Below are 21,992 nucleotides of genomic sequence, written 5' to 3'. Positions count from 1 at the left end.
TTCACTTGGTTAAATGAACCGTATGTATATATTTTGGTGAGACGGGCAATTTCATATGCTACAAAGTTATAAAAACAAATTTAAGAATTATAATTAACGAAAAATTATTTACTTTAATACTCAAATTACTTTTTTTTTTTATTTGAATGTCCATTTTTTTTTAATTGCCCCTTTATTTAATATGATCCTGAAGTTAGCCAAAGTCTAATTCTTTTTGAATTTTTTTAAAAGTGATAAATTATAAAAAAAAATTTTTTCAAAAAAATGCACTTGTAGATTTATAAATTTTCTACATGTGCATATTTTTAGTTTTTCTTTTTTCTGCCCAATCTGACCAACTTGTCCCGTTTATTCTAAAGAGCGTAACTCAGCATTTTTTTAAAAAAAAATTCTTCTTGTCTCAATGGTCTCATTTTTTCAGTTCAACTGAATATTCAAATTTTGAAAACATTTTGCAATTCGGGCTTGTAATTTTCTTTGGTATTTCGTAATATAAACTACAAAATTGATGTTTATTTGTAATTTAATAGTTAAAATTAATAGAAAAGATTGTTGGAATATTTCTCGGGTACTTGTTACTTCGGCTGGTTATATAAAATTATCCAGAATCTTGATATTTTGCTCAACTTGAGAGAAACATACTTCACTGACCCGGAAGGGAAGTAACGAGCCGAAGAGATTCCTCCATGATGCTCTCCTTGTACTTGGATAGTTTCAGTCTCAAAAATCAGGTCAGCTTGTGCTAAAAAAAAATAAAAATAATATTTAATTTGCATCACTTTTCATTGACCACGCCCTGGTCTTTGGGCACTTAACTCACTAATTTTTACATCCGACGTTCCAATTATTTTTAATCACCGACTCGACATAAAACACTATCTACATCTTTATGTCTCTATTTACTACAATAATTACACATTTTTCTTGTAATATAAATACTTTTTTATATAATTTATTTTAACCTCTCTCTATTTCTTGTTCTATCGATAACACAAATGGTTCGTCCTCGCCACTGATCCGTGTGATGTGAAAATCAATCAATCAGCATCAAGAATGCAATTACCATTTTCTAATTAAACCAATTAAATACTTTATCATCATTGATACAATTATTATTATTATTATATATATTTAGAAACTAGAAATATGTTTCCGTAATTGGATAAAAGAAAATTTTATTTTTTAATATCATGAGTAAACTGATAAAAAAATTCAAATTATTATTTTCTAATCACTAGGATCAGGATTTCATTTTTGATTTAAAAATAACAATTAATAAAAAAATGATGTCAAATTTTTTATGTTCCGGTTGAAATATTGATCGTATAAAAAAAGTTTTCAAATAAAAGTTGTAGGAAATTAAATTTTCTAGAAAAAATGTTTCTTATGATTTTTTTATATTACCACTATTTTTCCCATAATTTTAAAATTAAGATTTTCATAATTAACAAAAATTTGAATCGTTCATTATGAATCTTAATTTTGGAATTACGGTCAAAATATTGACCGTATAAAAAAATTTTTCAAATAAAAGTTGTAGGAAATTAAATTTTCTAGAAAAAATGTTTCTTATGATTTTTTTATATTACCATTATTTTTCCTAGAATTTCAAAATTAAGATTTTCATAATTAACAAAAATTTGAATCGTTCATTATGAATCTTAATTTTGGAATTACGGTGAAAATATTGGTCGTATAAAAAAATCATAAGAGACATTTTTTCTAGAAAATTTAATTTCCTATAACTTTTGTTTGAAAACTTTTCCTACAAGACCAATATTTTCGCCGTAATATCATTATTTAACCATCCGTTTCGAAATTAAGCCAAAAATCTTGTCCCTACTTATCACTAAAAAAATTTATAAAATTTTTTTAATCTCATTTTCAAAAATTATTCGATTCATTTGAAAAAAAATTCTAATCTTAAATTATTTTATTAAATAAAAAAAACTTTTTCAAATTCTCACTGTAAATAATTTTTTTTTATCTCTATTCTTACAATTTTATTTTCAAAGCATCCATTAAATTTTTTTACTCTATTTATTAACGTAAATTTTTTATCCTTTTATCAAATGATAAAGCAAAAAGGATGACTCTTTAAAATTATGATAACTCAATGAAAAAATATTGTACAGCTCATTAACCCTCTTTTCTTGTTGCCAGCTTCATCTTTCAAACGCGATCACAGATTTTCACTTGAGTTTTTTCTAAAGGCTGATAGCTCAGAAAAAAAACTTAATAAATAATTTTTTTCTCATTATTTTATTTTTACTGCAGACTAAACTCAAAAATAAATTCAACAAAGCATTTAAATTTCATCCTTTGAAAATAAATTTTCAACATTACATTAAATTCCACCATCGCTAAATTAATTATTTCCCTAAATAAATAAAATACCCATACTTTAATTACCGTTTATCTTTGACATAAAATCCATATAAAATTGCTGAAAATTTTAGTTTCATCAATTCGATCCGTAAAACGACATTCAAAAAATAATATTGACGCTGTTACAAACGCCTGGAATTCTTTGGTTTCTATGACACTCGTTCTCACAGGATCCATGATATATGATACATGATCCATTTCCGTAGATACATTCTCTATGTACACTCTATACATAGAATTGTAATATATACCCTATTGTAGTCAAATACATGAACTACAAGGATATATGTAAATACACGCGATTGAAAGCTCGTTGAGATCTCAACGGACAGCCTCAAGCTCCCATTCCCAAAGTCACGATGGAATAGTTACGTTACACTAGTACTATCGTATAGAGACGATTGAAATGCAGATGGTGGATGCAGATTGATGACGATGCAAAATCAATATGCCAAACTTTACAATGAATAAGTAACTTCTCACCTTCATTCACTCAAACGACCACCGCTACTGTCCATCTCCATCTTTCATTTATTTATTTCCATCTTCCATCTCAATCTTCATCTTCGCCTCTATCTTCGTCTCCATGTAAATATTAACATCAGTAGCGATGTCTGTCATATTAAATTTAAATTCGAGACCCAATTCTAGGCCTATTGATTCATTTTTCCATCCTAATTTACCGAGGGTAAATTTACTTGATAAGATATGAGATATCGGCAGTACAGATATGATAGTGTAGAGTAGTAAGAGAAGTAATAATGATAATAATAATAGTTATAAGAGTAAAGACGAGGTTAGTATGGAATGATAACCAGCTTTCCGCGAGGTTGTCTGCTATTTGCATTGCTGAGTAGGCAAGTTCGGTAGGGCTTTGCTGCTAGCTTGCTGGTTTGGACGTGCGATGTTGGTTCTCTGGGTGGGAGACGAGGATGGAGGATACTGTAGGATGAAGGTGTAAAAGCAAGTGCTGCCCAATTAGCGGCTGCGCTACTCTACTGACTAACTCTAATTCACTGACTCCGACCAAATCTACACACGATCCCTCATCTCTTCCATAGTCTACCCACTTAACCATCCGCATGTGTATTTACATCCACATCCACATTGACTGGGATCTATATGTATAAATGTGTACCCATATTCACATTTCACATACTTCGTAAACCATTCATGAGTATACTTGGCTACCCTTTCGGGTGTCACTCAATCCTAGCCACTGGTTACTAGTTACTTTATTTGCTTTTCTGTTAATTATTTCCTTCTTTTGTTTAGTAATTATGCAGAAATTTTTTTAGATTTGAAATTTTTTTTTTTTATGATCGTAAAATTTTTTTTTTTTTTTTTTTTAATTTAAGAATTGAATTTTTGAAATGTATTTTGAAAATTTTGAATTTATTTTACATATAAATATATATTTTCTTCTACATAATGATCAAAAATATTTTTCAAAATTTTAAAAAATGTATTTTTGATAAATTTCAACATTTAATTTTTTTTTTTTTATATTTATTTGCGAATTATTTTTTTTAACAGCAAAAAAGTCGGAATATATATTTATAGGGGAAGGGAGGGGGGAAAAAGGGGCTGACATTTATATTATATATATGCCCTCATTTCTTAAGGGTCCATTTTGCCCCACTTTCCCCTCTATTTTTTTTTTTTTTTTTGAAAATTGAGCCATAAGAAAAATGAAATAAAAAAAATTAAAAATTAAAATTTCTATGAAATCTATTGAAAATATTCGATAATTTAAAATAAAATCAAATTTTTTAAAAAAATAATTAATTTGAAAATTTAAAAAAAAAAATAACCAGTAATTTTTTTATTAATGACGTCAATGTATAGATATAAATAATGGAATTTATATATTTTATTTTAAAATAATATAATTTGAAATAAAAAGAGTAATAGAATCGTGAAAGGTCTAAGTAACCTCATATATATCAAAGCCTCTGTGGCACATAAAAGTGGAATGATTAAAGTACGACAAAGACCGGGGGATTTAGTTAAGATGAAAATTCCTTTCTCCACCATGTCACTGTCCACACTAAGTTATCCGTTTCTTTTCCAACTGCACTTGGGCTCTTATCCTCCTCTTCTCTTCTCTTTATTTCTCTTTCTGTATATATATGCATAAAACTTCTTGTGCTTTGTCTGTCTCTCTTTCATTTCATTTCTCGGTCCTCGCACTCAGGACATACCTTGTATCTGCCGGATTTAACTTTCAGAGTATATAATTACCCAAGTCCCCGTGTAAATTTTCAAATTTATGTTTACATATATTTTTTATTATTTTTATCATATGTCAATTAATAAATTTACTCTTCCTTTTCTAGATAGTGTTTAATTACGGACTAGAAAATCCTAATTTCGATTAATTTTTAAATAAAAAAGAGTCAAAAATAAAACAAAAGCAATGTTTTTATTCTTTCATTTATTTTGTTTTGACCCGGGCTCTGAATTGTAAATTTTAGTAAATTTTATCAAAAAATTATCGTGTACTTTATTTTTCATTTTTAACAATGGGAGTATTTAAAATATAAATATTTCTGTGTCATTTTATTATTTTTTTGCATAAAATATTTATAACAAAAAACAAAATGGCATAAATTTTTATTTTTAAATATAAGTGCATTCTTCCGTTACCTTGAATTCGCATTAAACTTTAACGTCTTTGTTGTGTATTTTTCTTTGATGTAAAAAGTATTTTTTTGAGAATCATTTTTATCCATTCCGATATTTCCCAGGAGGATAAAAACGAATCTTGAAAAATACCTTTGAGTATTATATGCCAAGTACAATATAGAAAACTTTTCGAATATTTTTTTTTAACAAAAAATTTAAAAACGTATTTAGTCTCAATCATTGTCACGCAACAATTGGTTTTTTTTTTTTTTTTTTTTTTTTTTTTTTGTTAGATAGAATCAATTTTTTTTTCTCAAAATTTGATTACTCATTATTAATAAAGTGATTAAATATGTACTGTACTTGTGATTAATTAAATTGAATAAAGTTGAACGAAAGAAGAAAGAAAAATCTAATGGAACTACAAAGTAAAAATTAAAATCAAAGATTAAAAACTAGGTTTTAATTAAAAGATAAAAGCACTCGAAATTAATACATCCTTTGTCTTGAATGAAAAATTCTTGGGTTTTATTTTTTAGTTTTAAGTATTGTAATGACTTTTAAAGCACTTGTAAGAGTTTCAAATCCCATATAGAATAACTTTAAATTTAAACACTCAAGTACTTAAAAAATGAGTACAATGCTTTAGTTAAGGACTGAAACAGTTAACTGTAAATCCAAGTGTTTTACAAATATTTTATTTAAAAATAATTAAACGTTTAAGTCTCATTTGAATTCAATGTAAACACTTGTTCTATTTATATAACACTTGGACTCAGTGTTTTCGTCGAGAAGTGTATCCGTGATCAACGGTAATTTTTATTAACCCTTCGGAGGCCAATTGTATCAGACACCTCAGCAATTTGACTTTTTTCGATTATGATTCTGGTTGACAGATCGTTAAAAATTTTTTGATTTTTTTTTCATCAAATAAATTTTAGGAATAAAAAAAAATAAAAATATGCACATGTAGAAAATTTAATAAACTATAAGTGCAATTTTTTCAAATTTTTTTTTTATGATTTACTGTTTTAAAAAAAAATTCAAAAATTATTAGACGTCGAAAAAATTTTTATGCCAAAATAAAAAAATTTATTAAAACAAAATTCCATTTTGACTCCATAATATTTTTTAAAAATAAAATTAATAAATTCATGAGAAAAAAAAAATTAAATGACCATTTTATCCGACCTCATAAAAAATGTATTTAAATTTATTATTTTTCACTTACCATATATTTAAAACGATCAAAAATTTATTTGACAGTTAAAATAGACTTTAAGACTTAAATCGATTTTACGAGATAATTTAACGATAACATTTATCGACATCTATAACAATATATGAATCAATATATATATATAGATATATATATATATAGATATATATATATATATATATATATATATATATATATATATATATATTTTTATGGCTCAAACGAAAATCTTAAATCTTAAAGAAACTAAAGTATAAAATATTTATAGAACAATATTAATTACCGGAAATAAAAATAATAAACCACGAACCTTAAGCCCCATGGATAAAATAAAATAAAAATAAAAATAAAAGTATGCCCAGTATTAAGAAACAATTCACGTCTATATAACGTGTAGTCTCTTTATCGTATTGTACGAACATAAGCCAAGCACGTACTCGCGAAAAAAGATTTCCCCAGATAAAATAAAAAATATATAGTATATATATATATATATATATATATATATATATATATATATATATATATATATATATATGAATCCACAGTGGACTACATAACATATATTTTTGCTAAAGACATTTTTAGTAAAAGCATTTTTATACTCTCCTGCATTCCAGTTCGCAAAATAAAATCATTTAAAAAATATAGATTGACATTTTAACAATTTTATGACAGACTAAAATTCATAAAAATCACTCAAATATTTATCGTAAATTTTTATCATTATTATTATTATTATTATTAGTATCAAAAAATATTCATGATGAAACGTACAATGGATTTACGTCATGATAAACTCATTTTTTTATCGCTCAACTTTTACCTATTATAAAAATATTTTTTTTATTTTTCCAGCTTGTCGGAGGTGAATTTGATATGGAACTAAATTTTGTCATTCAAGATGCTCAAAATATCAGACATATGTTGGAATTATTAGACCACTGTCCACCAAATCTCCAGGTAAGTTTTCAAATTTTTTTTTTTTTTTTTTTTTTTTTTCATTTTTCTTCCCGCGAAAATCGGAGTAAGTTGACCAGATTGCCCTTATCTAGACAGAATTCAAACGTCAAAATTCCGATATAAAACAAACCACAAAAAATTTTTTAAAATAATTTTTGAGTGACCCAATGATCAACTTGCCACTTTTCTCTACATAAATAAAAAAATTTTCTACTCGACATTCGTCTTCAGCGTTTTCCCTTCGGTAATAAATTCATTTATTTAAAGAAAATGTAAATAAGTATATTTATAAATTGTAACCCACCGTTATATAAAATTTGATATACATCCTCGAGGCTTATGCATACACAAAAGAATATAAACATTTAAAGGGAGGTAACAGCAAGTGCGCAATACGTGATGTTACGCAATGGCATAGCAATAGCAGTAGCAACAGTAGCAGTACCACTGTAGCTGTACTAAGTAGAGACGTAGAGAGAACAAGTGATATTTGAATTCAGTCCACGTATATATTTCCAGCAGTATAAAACGTGCTGGCCTGCCAGTCTACTGTGTACTGTGTTACGGTTTGAGGTGGAACAGTCAAACTACACTGAAAGACTGACCTATACAAAACCATACCACTGTACCATATACCATGTACTTGGTTCACTCGGCCCAGCTACTGTAGTATAGTGTAGGCCAGACTATAGGAAACCGTGTTCTTTCACTCACTGCACCGTGACTTGTACTACTTGTATTTAGTTGTTCGGTGAATGCAAACCACCGACCAATGCCTTTTAAAATATTTCCATACCAACTAGACCTTACTGTTATTGTTAATGGGTTTTAACTTTTACTCAGGTTTGTTTTACGTCTTTATTTAATTATTTCCTTCACTTTTTAGTTACAATGAGAAATTCCATTGTCAATACATGGAAAGAAAATTATACTAAAAGTTGCAATGTTGGCATTGTGATTGCCCGAGTTTAAATATTAGTGAATTCAATATTTTGAATGAAAATTGAGCATTCAAAATGGAGGCTCAATGTTTTTACTACCCAAAATGTAACTTGGAATTTTTTAACGCCTTTATGGCTACCGGTATCTGCCAAAAAGGTGGAGTAAAAAATTTTTGGAAATTGACATGATTATAATTTAGGAGTACAAAATTTATGAGAAAATTTTTTGTATGATTATATTTACTTATTGTAAGGTTATAAATAGGTATTGGATTCGTGATAGTCTAATTTATGTTTTGAATAAGTTAAAAATGGTCAATTTAAGTTTTTAATGTCCAAAACGTTCAATTCAATATTTTGATTTTGGCGTGAACTCCACACAGAAAAAAATGAACTATAAAAATTGAGAATGACAAGTAATATAATGATAAAGTAATCAGTAAATAATATCATTCGAAATAGTAATTTTTTTATTTACGATTGAAACGTGAATAATTACAGGATAAGTAGGAAAATTTATTGTCTATGCAAGAAAAATTACTATTTGAACTTTAAAAAGTGTAACTGATACTTAGAAAATAGACGACACACTGATAGAAGGATTTCTTAGTATTAAAAAAGATTTGTTAATATTTAACAAATTATTTCTTAACGGAGCTTTATTTAAGAAATATTTATTAATATTTAACAAATCATTTCTTAAACATCATTTTTTTGTATTTAATAAATATTTCTTAGCATCTAATAAACGATTTGTTAATATTTAATAAACGATTTCTTTCCATTTAAAAAATGATTTATTAGTATTTAATAAATCACTTTTCAACATTTAATGAATCACTTTTTAATAATTAATAAATGAATATTTTATATTTAATATATTTTTTATTATTTGAACAAATTTTTTTTTTATATTTAAGAAATTATCTATTAACTTATTTATTAAAATTTAATTCATAAAATCACACAGTTCAAGAATATATATCTATATATGTTTTTGCATGCAGCTACACACATTCATTAATATTTGTATTTATAAACAAAAATAACTAAAACAACCATCGTATAAAATTTTCTGTTCTTTTAATTTCAAAATACAATTCCATAGTAATTAACACTATAACTAGAATAAACAAATTAAAATTTCTTATATTAAACTACGCTGAGAAATAACATAAAATCCGTTTGATAGTACATGTGTTTTTAATGGTTTTATATTTGATTAAAATTGAACTGAATAAAATTAACAAGGCTTCCATATTTTCATAGTTATAATATGGATGACAATTTACAAAATACTTCTGATATAAATATTATTTAAGTATATGAGAGCTTCAGTTGTAGGTTACGTTTAACCAACAATGCAAGCTAGAACGGAGTAAACAATATGACGTCGCAACGACACACACATATAGCTTTTTTAATACTTGTACACCACTACAGGCTCGTGTGTAGCCCTCTACCGACAAATTCGTCTAAGAAATATTTATTAAATATTAACAAGCCTTGTTTGGTGCTAACAAATATTTCTTTTATGTTAATAAGGCTTTGTTAGCATTAAAAATATTTCTTAATAATAAAGAAGTTACTTATTTCATTATAATAAATATTGTTAATAATTACTAAAATTTGTTAAATCCAAAAAAGTCAGTTGAGAAAAATTTAATAAATCAATTTATTACTCCTAAACAAATCCTTCTATCAGTGCACGTATTATAAAATTTACTATTTGAATGTTAAAATTCCCCATATTGACAACCGGGTTCCAAGTTATAATTTCAAAAAGTAATTTTTAGTTTTTTTTTTCCGTGCACTTTCATCAGAATCAATTTTAAATATTAACTATGTTCACCATAAGAGGCGTTTTCAAGATTTATAACTGTCTAATTATATCGTTTATGTGGGTCTTAAAAACCCCCAATTTGTAAACCTTCTGTTGCCGCGTTGTCCAAAGCGGTCAGTTCGCACTCGAAAGGTCTCGTGTTCGAACCCAACACCCTAAAGTAATTTTTTTCTGTATTTAATTTTTTTTACCTCAACATAAGATTTAATTTTAATTAATCTTGTGGATAAAATATTGAATAAAAAATAAAGTTACAGCACTTGATTTCTCAAGGGCTCAATTTTATGAATGAAAGGAAAATATATGAAGTTAAAAGATTTTTAAAAGATGAAATAGAAGAGATAGCTAAAAGCCAATGGCAATAGAGCTGCGCTCAGGAAAATGTCGATCATTCAGAAATGCTGGTATTGAAAGGATAAATTTAAAAGAAAATGTTTTCATAAATTTTTTTTTTTTATTTAATACGCGGGATATTTAAAGATTTTAATAATTGATATTTATTTTTTTAGCAGCCGTAATGCAACATTTGTAAGACGGCTGTATTTTATTTTTATTTAAAATTTTATTTTATTTTTTTAGACAGTCAACCTATTATGAAATTTTTCTTTTAAAAAGGAATTGTGATTTTTCATGATTATATTATTTTAAATTATACTGGGATTTAGGGAATTTTCAGGTAAAAGTACGCTTAGGTAAAAAAAAAAAAAAAAAAAAAAAAAAAAAAAAAAAAAACAATTAATCTTGATAACGCGAAATCTTTTATTTTTTTACTTATATTAAAAAAAAGGAAAAATTTAGGTAATCAAAATTTAAAAATAATAAATTATGATTTAGCATAATTTTGAATTTTCATTTTGCCGCCTTTTTTTTAAATAAAAAAAATGGTTAAAAAAAATTCAATTAAACATAGAGCTGAAATTATTTTCCGATCTATCTTATCCCAAATAATAAAAAGTAAAATTTATAAATTCCACAATTAACCTAGAGCCTCATATCACCAGTATCAGCTCTTACTTAACGACTTTGCCTCGTAGTAAAATAAAATTATCACAATGAAATAACGGTTTCTTAAAGTATAACCCATATAAAATGAATACTCAAAATTAAGGTAGCAATTAGTAAAGTCATGATGAAGTTGCTAAATGTAAGTACATATAAATTGGGTTCTCTTCCATAATTCACGGGTGGGTATTGCCGTAAGCGCAAGTGTTACGTTGGGCAAACTATAATCAACTCGAGATCAATTTCAACCCGGTGACACCCTGAATTGATAATTTCATTAAAGGAGTTTCCACGTTCCGGTGGCCTCACTCACTTACCCACTCACTTACTCTTACTCTTACTCTTCTTCTCGTTCTCCTTCTACCACCTTTTATCACCCTCTGAACTCGTCTTTACTTTGCTCAGTTAGTCCACCCCCAATAGGAACAGAATAGAAGAGGGCATTTCATCCACCGTTTAATTTGCATAGAGGATGTATACCGATAGAAACTGTTAGTCCAATCCAAATTCACTAAACATAAACCTCATATATATATGTCTATCTTATAAATAGCTTATACATATATATTTATATATATAAACAATTCATATTGTACATATATATTGCGATATTATTCAGGATAAATGACACGTCCCGAGGGGATTTTAAGTCAAGTGGACGAGTGTGTTTGACTGATGATTAAATTATGTTGAAAATGAGGAGTATAGTTTTGCGGTATAATTATTTCGGTCAATCGGATGTTTATTGGAACTAACGAGCTTGGTTGTTATGCATTTCCCACTGATGTTACTGTTGTTGATAAATTGTTTTGATCTGGGTCTGAATCTAAATCTAAGTGATGATAAAATTAAATGGATAAACGAGTTGAAAACTTGACCTGGTCATTTAATTACTTTTACTTGTTGACTTAACTTTTTTTATTGGTATATATATTTATTATATATATGTGTGTAGTAGATTTATCTTTTTTAACTTCACTTTCTCTATCATTTAAACCAAATTGGTATAGTAAACATGTAGCGCTGGGCTTATCTGGGACAATAGGAGCTTGATGAAAATTCCCAACGGTATCACTATATCCCCAGCGTATTCATTGTCTCTGAAATAACATAGTTATGAGATAGTTGGATAAATAAAAAATAACATAAATAAGTAACAACTGTAATAACAATTATTATTATTCATTATTTTAAATATGAATAAGTAATCCGGGCAAATTAACTAAATTATATATTATTATCATTCTAATTTCGCTCATGCTTTATTTTTATTTTTGTAATTATAGAGTAGACTGAACTGTAATTAGTCTGAGAAATGGAAATTTTTTTACTTTTGAAAATTAAAATCTACTAATTCTTTTTGGATTTTTTTAAAAGCCATAATTTATAAAAAAAAAAATTTTTCAAAAAAATGCACTTATAGATTTTTTAATTTTCTATATGTGCATATTTTTAGTTTTTCTTTTTTTGTAGTCAATTTGTTGAAAAAAGAATCCAAACATTTATAAATGTCTGTCAACTTCAGGATCATGCAAACAATTTATAAATTTCTAATAAATAAATTAATTAGTTAAAATAATTTAATTTTTTAATAATTTAACTAATTTTTCTTTAATCTAAACATCCATTTTTTTATTTTTCTTCTCCTTACATTTTATTTATTTATTCCAAAATTCAAAAAATTGACGTCAGTTACATTCACACTCAGTTGGCTGACGTTTAATAATTTTTAGATTTATTTACAAAAGATAAATTATAAAAAAAAAAATATTAAAAAAAATTCCATCTATAGTTTTTTTAATTTTCTACAAGTGCATTTTTTTAGTTTTTTTTTTTCTGTAATAAATTTGTTGAAAAAAAAAATTCGAAAATTATTATTCGTCTGTTAACTTCAGGATCGCGAGAAATGTTCCGAGTTTCGGGTAATTAAATATTTTTAAAAATGAAATTTTTTTTTTTTTACGAGTCTATAAACAAATAATTTAATTACATATTATGAAAACATAATTAATGGTTAATGATAATCGTATATTTAATATGAAATAAATAAATAATTGTATTTATATAATAGTTCTCATAATAATTAAACAAACTCTCGCATTATAACAAACATTGAAATTAATATATTACTAACAACAGTGGCAGCAGGTGTATTAAATCATCATATAAATTGATATACATCCATTATATTTTATCTTCTGCGCAACTTTTAAGTGAGTTATGAATTTTTCATTAAGAAAAAAATTAGAGTGAAAAATAAAAATATCTAAGAATCGAATCTACAATAAAAAAAAAAAAATTCATCAATTAATATTTTTAAATAAAAAATAGTAATTGAATAGTTACCATAGCAACCGCTGAGAATGAGTTTCAATAAAAAACCCATGTAATAAAAAGTACTCAATTAAAATCCACTTATATTTTATAATATTTATAATAAATATTTAATGGCAATAAAATTTCCATTAGCATGAGAGTATCTCTGTCAGAGGATTTTAATTACCAGGCAATAAAACATGAATTAAACAAAATATTTATTAAAAGTTAAACAGTAATTTGATATATTTATTTTATTTGTGATATAAAATTCGAGTGAATGGAGTAAAATTAGGTAGTAGTAAGTAATAAGTAGTAATAGTGATAGCGGTAGCGATAAAAAGTGTGAATTTATAAATAGTGTAAGTTGTTAAAGAGCACTTGGTGGATTTTACGATAACGTAAACGAGTGCACAACATCGTGGCGCAGATTCGATGTCGTTACGCTACTGCGTGAGTTGAATATATTGATTTATCGCCACCCATTCACCTACTGATGGAAGGGTGAACCCAAGGAGGGCAAATGTAGGAGGGTTGGAGGGTTAGTATTCAACCCGATAAACCCGCCTGCAATGCTCTCTCTCCCTCGCTTTCGCTGGTCCTCTTTCTCTTTCATCTCTTCCTCTGGTGGCTCTCATCCACACTCAGCCAACCCAGAAACGCTCAACACCCGATTGCACTTTAGTCCCTCTCTCTCCCTTCATCTCATCCTCATCTGGTTCCTCTCCTAGTTTCTCTATACCGGTTCCTCTCTGTTTCCTCTCTACTTCTCAACTCATTCGTTCTATCCGTACAATCGAGTTGATGCTTGTCTGAATGCTGCTAGGGGTAATGCTGAAGAGATTTATGAGAACAACCAGAAATTTTGCAAGTGCACCTGGAACGTGCCGAATTAAATCTTTCTCTTTCTCATTCTCTTACACATATCTACCAATGAACGTAAATTCCTCTCAATATCCTTTCTGTGATTTCAAACTAAATCTTACCTTTGAATTTGTCACTAACAACTAAATCATTCCTTACACTACATTTTATCCGATATAATTTCACTCTGAACCACCTAATATTTCATTTTTATCATGACAAAAAAAATTTGAAAATTTTTTTTTGCACTGAATATTTACAACCTTTTTTTTTTACTAAAAATTTTTTTTTAAATTTGAACTAAAATTTTAAAATTCATGTCGAGATTTTTTCCGTAAAAATTTGTCTTATCACAATAATTAATAGTTAATATTAATGATCCTGAAGTTGGTAGCCAATTAAAAATTTTTGAATTTTATTTTTGACAATTTAATTGTAAAAAAAAAAAAAAGTAAAAAAAATGCACATGTAGAAAATTAAAAAAACTATATGTGAAATTTTTTGAAACATTTTTTTTTTTCAAATTTATCATTTTTAAGCAAATTCAAAAATTATTAGACGGCTGCTAACTTTAATTTCACTAATATTACGCCTTTTTTTTTTTTTTTTTAATATTTTTCTAAAAAAAACTTCAGGCTGGAATTTTTTAATTTGTAAATTTTAGTTCGTTTCAAATCAAAATTAATTGGAAAATTTATTGAAAAAAAAAGTATATAAATTGAAAAATTCCAGCATTAAATTGCAATAAAAAATTTTAGTAATACTGTACAATAAAAATATAAGAGATAAAAAAATAAAACAAATTTGTTGAAACATTTTATCGATGGGGTCGTTTTTAAATATAAAACATATTTATATTTCATATATTTTTATATATAATCTTTTGTATTTTTTTTATCATAAATATTTTTCAGCGAATAAATATGTGGGATATATATATGTATATGATAATAAATAGATAAATATAAATAAAAAAAAAATATATATATATATATATATATATATATATATATATATATATGTATATATTTATATATAAGCATTGAGATGACGAAAAGATTCATCCCAGATACTCGCGAGAGTTTTATCCGGATTAAATTCCTGCTTATGTAGGCTTCGCTGATGCTTCACAGCTCGCGATTCCAATCCTCGAGATTGCAGAACTTTAAGATAAAACATTTATTCATATTTTAAGCACTCGCTTTTATATTTTCCATAAAAAATATAATCTCGAGAAAAAAAATATGTATAACATGAAAATAAAACAATCTCTTCGTTCTTCATAAATTAATTCAAGTCGTTTGATAATTTCATAACTTTTTTTTTTACCTTCATAGAGTTAAAAGTAATTAATACTAATTACCATTATTATTTCTGTGTGAGTTAAATTATTATTAATGGGCGAGTACTTAATCATAATTCGTATGAACGCATGTCAAAAATTAACAAGAGAAATTTACATAAGTATTTTCCATCCTTTGTAATCATGTTATACAATAAATATATGTAGAGAGATTACCGGGGCAATAACAAAAAAAAAGACACATCATGGCCACTCGTTTGAAAATTATGCCAAGTCATAAATAATATTACACCAAAAGTGTCATCAGCATTAATGCAAACTGACGTTTACAAATAGCCGAATTATAAAATATTTAAAGCTACAATTTCTCATGATATTTTTTAAATTAATTTTTATCGATTTGGTGAAACAATATTGTTTGAAAATAAAAAATAAATTTTAGAGGCATTTTAATGATGATGACAATAAAAATGTTGAATCTTGAACATGAATACCACTTATATGTTATAGTATCACTTGAGACTGCATCAAACTTGTGTAAAGTACTTTTGAAATTACGTCTTCGTATTTTCTCTTGAAAACTTCACGGTACGAACAATGAAAATTCAACAACTCTCTGTCATTTTGTTGTCATATATACGCATACATATATATATATTTCCTTGCGCGAGAAATGTTTTCTTTCCCTATATATTTTCATTTTCAATTCACATTGCGCTTAGAAAAAAAATATTTTCTTACCCCATGATACATTTTTGGTGAAAAATTTTCAGATTTCATTCAAAATAATTTTCTCAATCGAAAAAACAAGTTGATTTCAAGATTTTCTGGTTTCTTTTTTTCGTAGTAGAGTAAATAAATCTTGACTTACAAAAAAGTTATTTTTTCAATGTGTAAATGAAAATTACTGTGGCCCAATAAAAATTTTCCATTGAAAAATTTATTTTTTCTGCGGCCATGTATTTTTCAATGCATGGATATATTAAAGTGGATATTAATTTCCTTAACAGCAACCCAAAATATCTTACTATAGTATCGTGAAAAATTAGAAGAATTCCAATGAATTATTAATATGTAGGGTAAATTCTCATAATAAGTAAGAATAATCTCTTTTTTTTTTTTTTTAATTTCCATTAAATTAAGGGTAAAAGTGATGAAATTATAAATCAAGATTATAATTGTCACCCTACAATATCTAGACATACATATATTTTTTGAAATGTCAGTGTTATTGATGTTATCATTTCAACTAAACAAATTTCATGAAAATAAATCACTTTTTGTGATGGAAAAAAAAAGTTAAAATTGATGTATAAATATAAATATCAATTTGGATGTATCCATAAAAATCATTGTGCAAAAACATAACGAAATAAATGGCAGTCATATTAAGTGTAGAATCGTTTCGCTTCAAAAGGGTGACATGGAAATTTCTCAGATGCAATCTCACGAAAAATATCGTTCTTTGTAAAATGGATTGCCAAACCGAGTGAAATTTTTCCAAGTATTTTTCTAGTTTTCTTTTTATCCTGCATCACTGAAACATGTACTATAGATACAGATATATAGATATATACGAGGTGTTTCATTCCACGAGGAAACCGGATTCTCGGTGAATGCACGATGGCACTTTTCGGGTCGAAACTGACAAAGGGCGAGGAGACAGATCTCGGCAACTGACGACGTCAATATGCTGATGAGAATTTAGTTCCACGTCACGCATCTATGAGGCCTTTTAAAATATACACATATATCTATATCGAACATGTTCATCTTCATATGTGTGTACGTTTGATAGTCTCATATAAAACCTTCAAATTTTCTCTACTTTATTTTGTTTTCAAATTTTTTTGTTGGCTGTCTTATAAATTTCGCTTTTACGATTTCAAAGTAAAAAAGTATACAGATAGATGTGTTTATCGGAGTATTCGATCCCTCTAGCATCTACAGTACACGTTTTATATACATCCTACTTACACTTGACTGCGTTTGGTTTCACGCCGGTTCACCTTTTTGGTTTGCTTTGATAGTTTATCCACTGGAAAATTATTCCCTACACTTTTTAGACCTCTACTCAATTCTGTATCTACTTCGATACGTAAATCTTTACAAGCTCTTAATTTACTTTGAAAATTATAAATTTCATGAAATTTTAATTTTTAAGCTTTTCATGAAATTTCACTTTTTCATCCGAAATTTTTTTCGCGCAATACTAAGTACGGTAATAGAACTTGAAACTGTTTTCAGGATTCGAAATCACGAAATTTCAAGAAATTCAACTTTCAAAACTTCATGAAATTTCACTTTTTCATCCGAAATTTTTTTCGCGCAATGCTGAATACAATAATGGAACTTGGAACTGTTTTCAGGATTCGAAATCATGAAATTTCAAGAAATTCAATTTTCAAAATTTCATGAAATTTCACTTTTTCATCCGAAATTTTTTTCGCGCAATGCTGAGTATGGTAATGGAACTTGAAACTGTTTTCAGGATTCGAAATCATGAAATTTCAAGAAATTCAATTTTCAAAACTTCATGAAATTTCACTTTTTCATCCGAAATTTTTTTCGCGCAATGCTGAATACAATAACGGAACTTGGAACTGTTTTCGAGATTCGAAATCATGAAATTCAATTTTTAAAATTTTTTCTCACAAAATTCCATTTTTTTTTTTTTTCAATATTGAATAAGGCAGTAATGAAACTTTAACTGTTTTCAGTGATAAAAAAATGAAAAAGACATATTTAATATTTAAATTACAAGTTAACTTATGAAATTTAAATATTTAGTAACTCAGAAATTATTTATTAATGTAAATTGACGTTAAATATGAAATGTAACTGGTTAAAGTTATTGAAAGTTAATAAAAATATAAAGTTTACGTCGGATATAGTTGTATAAAATTTAAATAAATGAAAGAACAGAAAAAGAATTAAGAGTAAAGTAAAAAATAATAAAAAAGAAAAAAAAGGAAAATAACTTGAGAAAAGAAAATTGAGATAAAGTTTTTCGTAAGTATAGGATAAAATGCTACGTGAACTGAATTGTAAATTTAGTAACATAGACCTATACCCTCCCACACATACCCAGACACACACACACTCGCTTACATATACACGCATAAAGTAATCTTAGTCTTCTCTAGTTTACCACGTAAAATCTCTGTTAAATTTGCGGGTGCATGGATGATATGCTCAGTTTATCGCGTGCCGCGCATTGAGGTCTGCATTGCCCCAATATTGACTAAAGATTTCAAAATAAGACGCTCTGTGTATAACCTTACAGATGGGGTGCGAAATTGAAAAATAAAAAAAAATTAATATAAGACTTTATATTTCTTTTTACCCCCAGAACTATGTTATAAAAAAAATTCAAATTCTGGATTATAACAAAAACAAACTTGATTGAATTTTATTCATAGCTTGTGGAAACCTTAAATCTCTTGAGATTAGGACATAAATCCTTATCTGTCCCTAAAGTATTTTGGTTCGACGGAAATAGCTTATTTTTTTGCATTGGAAAAAAAAAATCTACCAAACTTAATTGAAATTATTCAAATTTTTCGTTTTTTGAATTGAGGAAAAATAAAAAAGATGCCAATTATTTCGCGCTCTAGATAACAAACTCTGATTTTATTTCTTGGCATCTTTTCAACTATTAGTATTCTAATTGATTAAAAAAAAAAAAGTGCGATGAAAAAAAAATTAATTTTTTATGAATATCTTAAGAAATGAAAACAAATTTTCTATTGATGCGAAATTTTTTTTTTTCATTTTTAGAAAAATTTCAGTTCCAAAAATTAAAAATTTTTTTTTTTGCAAAAATGTAAATTTATAGCTACTTAAAAATTTCTAGGGTCCTAATTCACCTCACACTGACTTGAATTCAATTCTACAAAAATTCTCATAGATAAAATAGTTTATTTTGAAAAATTATTCAAATTTCTAAATATTTAATAATAGAACAAAATAAAATTATGCTGACCCGAAAAATTGACTTGAGATTTTGGGTAATGTAAACAGTTAACCTACACATAATAAACATAATTTATCCATCGTGTTGAGTCACGACCCCTGAAACTCTTGACCTCCAGAAACTTTTTCTATTTCCTCAGAACAAACTTGAATCGTCTTACATACAAAAAAAAAAAAAAAAAAAAAAAAAAAAAAAAAAAAAAAAAAAAAAGAAGAAAACTGAAACAAACGAAAACAAAAGTCTCAATTACCATGAAAATAAATATTTAAAATAAATGAAGCCTCAAAATAGTATTCATAATTTGAAAATAATAATAAAATAAAATAAAGACTAAAGTTTCATTTATCTCGATGAGTTTTTACTACAACTCCTACTACAAGCTTACGCGATAAAATTTCAGCCCCATCCCCATTTCTCAATGAACAACTTTTCTTCTTCCCATTCGAGCCCATTATCTTTATCTACCTCTTCTATTTTCTACTCTCTTACTCGGGTCATTAGTGGTTTAGCAGGATTCCATTCGCCCAGCTTCCATTACCGATGAGCTTTTTTATTTTATTTTTATTTTTTACACATCCGGTCTCTTCTCATCTGCAGGCATTAGTTTACCTAATGTTTTAATTATGTTAATCAGAGATTTATATTTTAAACAAAACTAACTACACTTTTAATTATAATTTTCATTTTAAATTATAATTTCATTCATAATTCATAATAACATTATTGTTATTTTTATTTTACATCAAACTTTACATACCTTTCAAATAAATTATCTGTTTTTTTAAACTAAAGTACGATTTCTGATACCCTACGGCATATTTTTCATCCCCTCATTTTAAATTCCTTTAACTCATTTATATTTTATAAATAAATATTATCCGCAGCAACCCGAAATTCGAAAAAATTTTTTACCTCACATCCAATTTGCGTAATAATCACTCACTATTTTTTTGCCTTACCCACTTTTACTTTTTCTTTATTAACAACTTCTCACAAACAACACAAAATAAAAAACTAAGAGCTGTTAAAATATAATTTTGTTTTATAGCGAAACATTGTATAAAACAAAAAACATAAAAGTACTTTAAATCATCAAGTTGACGTTAATTATATAAATGGACCCTAGACTTTTTCAACAATCCAATTTGAATCTTTAAAAAGTTGTAATTGGCTCATCAGTTCCTTCTACATTCAATTGAGAGCGAAAAAAATTTCAATGTATATTTAAATATAGCCATTGAAAATGCATAAAAATAGATACTAATTTTTTAGTACTTGTTCCAAAAATATACAAAAAATAGGAAAATTTTTTTTTACAAAATTTCGTTACAAAAATTATTTTTTCAATGAATTTCAAAATTTGAACCAATTAGAAAATTTTTTTGATCTTATTCTAAAAATGTTAAATTTTTCTTTTTCATGAAAAAATGAAAGTAAAAAAATTTGAATTTTTGAACTGTAACCAAATTTTTTGAAGCTTACACAAAAACCAAAAAGTACTAGGATATTTATTTTTGATTTTTTTAAAGTTTTCAAGGTTTGAAATTCAGAAATTTCCGATAAAAAATTTCTATTATTTTTTTATGGAATTTTTTTACGTGATAGGATTGTTCTGAAGCCCCGTTGATGCTTTTAGATGATTGATAATTTTTATTATCAGCACAGATAGCAGTTATAAAAATAAGATCGATATACAATTTATCTAAGATGATTTCGAATTGATTGAACTGTAGGATAACCGAATAACGCGTTCCTGCGTATGATAGCTTTCCACTCGATTGAATTCTCATCTTGATACATCCTAAAGGAGCTCACAGCATCTTAGGCCCGATTTCTATTATCAAATAATTCAGTTTCAGATAATATATTAAATTAAATTAGAATTCTGTATAGTAATTTAAATAAATTCATCAATTTCTTTTTCCCTTAGAAGAAAAGTAAATTGGCTTTATTCACACTTTTATATATTACTATAATTATCAAAAATATATTTGATCAAAAAATTGTCAATCGATCAAAAATCTTATAATCGGTTTTTTTAAATTTTATTCAAAATGGAAAACGGGCAGCAATTTTTGAAGTGCTCCATAACGGACTGTGATAAATTCAAAACTAAAGTAAACAAATTTACTAAAGTATATTTATTCTGAGATAAAGTTTACGTGACCAATCAAAAATGTATTTCCGTTATAGCATCTGGAAATGGATTAAAAAAAAAATATTTCCATAAACTTTTCTCCGTAAACTTTTTCGATTATCATTGTTTATTAATATAAATGTCAATATTTTTTTACAAAACGAACAAGTGTATCGCAATCATCAATTTTAACTTTAAAAACTTTTTTATGTTTCGCGTTGATGTACTGCGTATTTGAATCGAGTTTGACGTAAAAGATTGAACGGTATTTCTTAAGTTTCTTTTCAACAAAAAAAAAATATATATATATATGTACATCGGAGGTTGAGGTGGGCAAAATGCGACCAGGTGGGTAACATGGACCACTTCAAAAATTTTCTTTTTCCAAAACTTTTCTAGTCGTCATTTACTC

The 21,992-nt window shown here is 26.5% G+C and overlaps 1 protein-coding gene across 5 annotated transcripts in view; it reads left to right on the top strand.

Moving 5' to 3' along the window:
* The window catches only part of LOC103570073 (neurobeachin), a 154,160-nt gene that overhangs the window by 54,796 nt on the left and 77,372 nt on the right, over positions 1-21,992 (top strand). For all 5 annotated transcript variants that reach the window (XM_053742551.1, XM_053742550.1, XM_053742549.1 and 2 more), the window contains exon 2: positions 7,094-7,198. In XM_053742551.1, the coding sequence (XP_053598526.1) occupies positions 7,094-7,198 (105 nt within the window). The remainder of the gene's footprint in view (positions 1-7,093; positions 7,199-21,992) is intronic.

This window comes from Microplitis demolitor, chromosome 10 (genome assembly GCF_026212275.2).
Source record: "Microplitis demolitor isolate Queensland-Clemson2020A chromosome 10, iyMicDemo2.1a, whole genome shotgun sequence".
Classification (NCBI taxonomy): Eukaryota; Metazoa; Arthropoda; class Insecta; order Hymenoptera; family Braconidae; genus Microplitis; species Microplitis demolitor.
The sequence above is the reverse complement of the archived record's forward strand: the minus strand, read 5'-3'. Positions and strand labels throughout refer to the sequence as shown.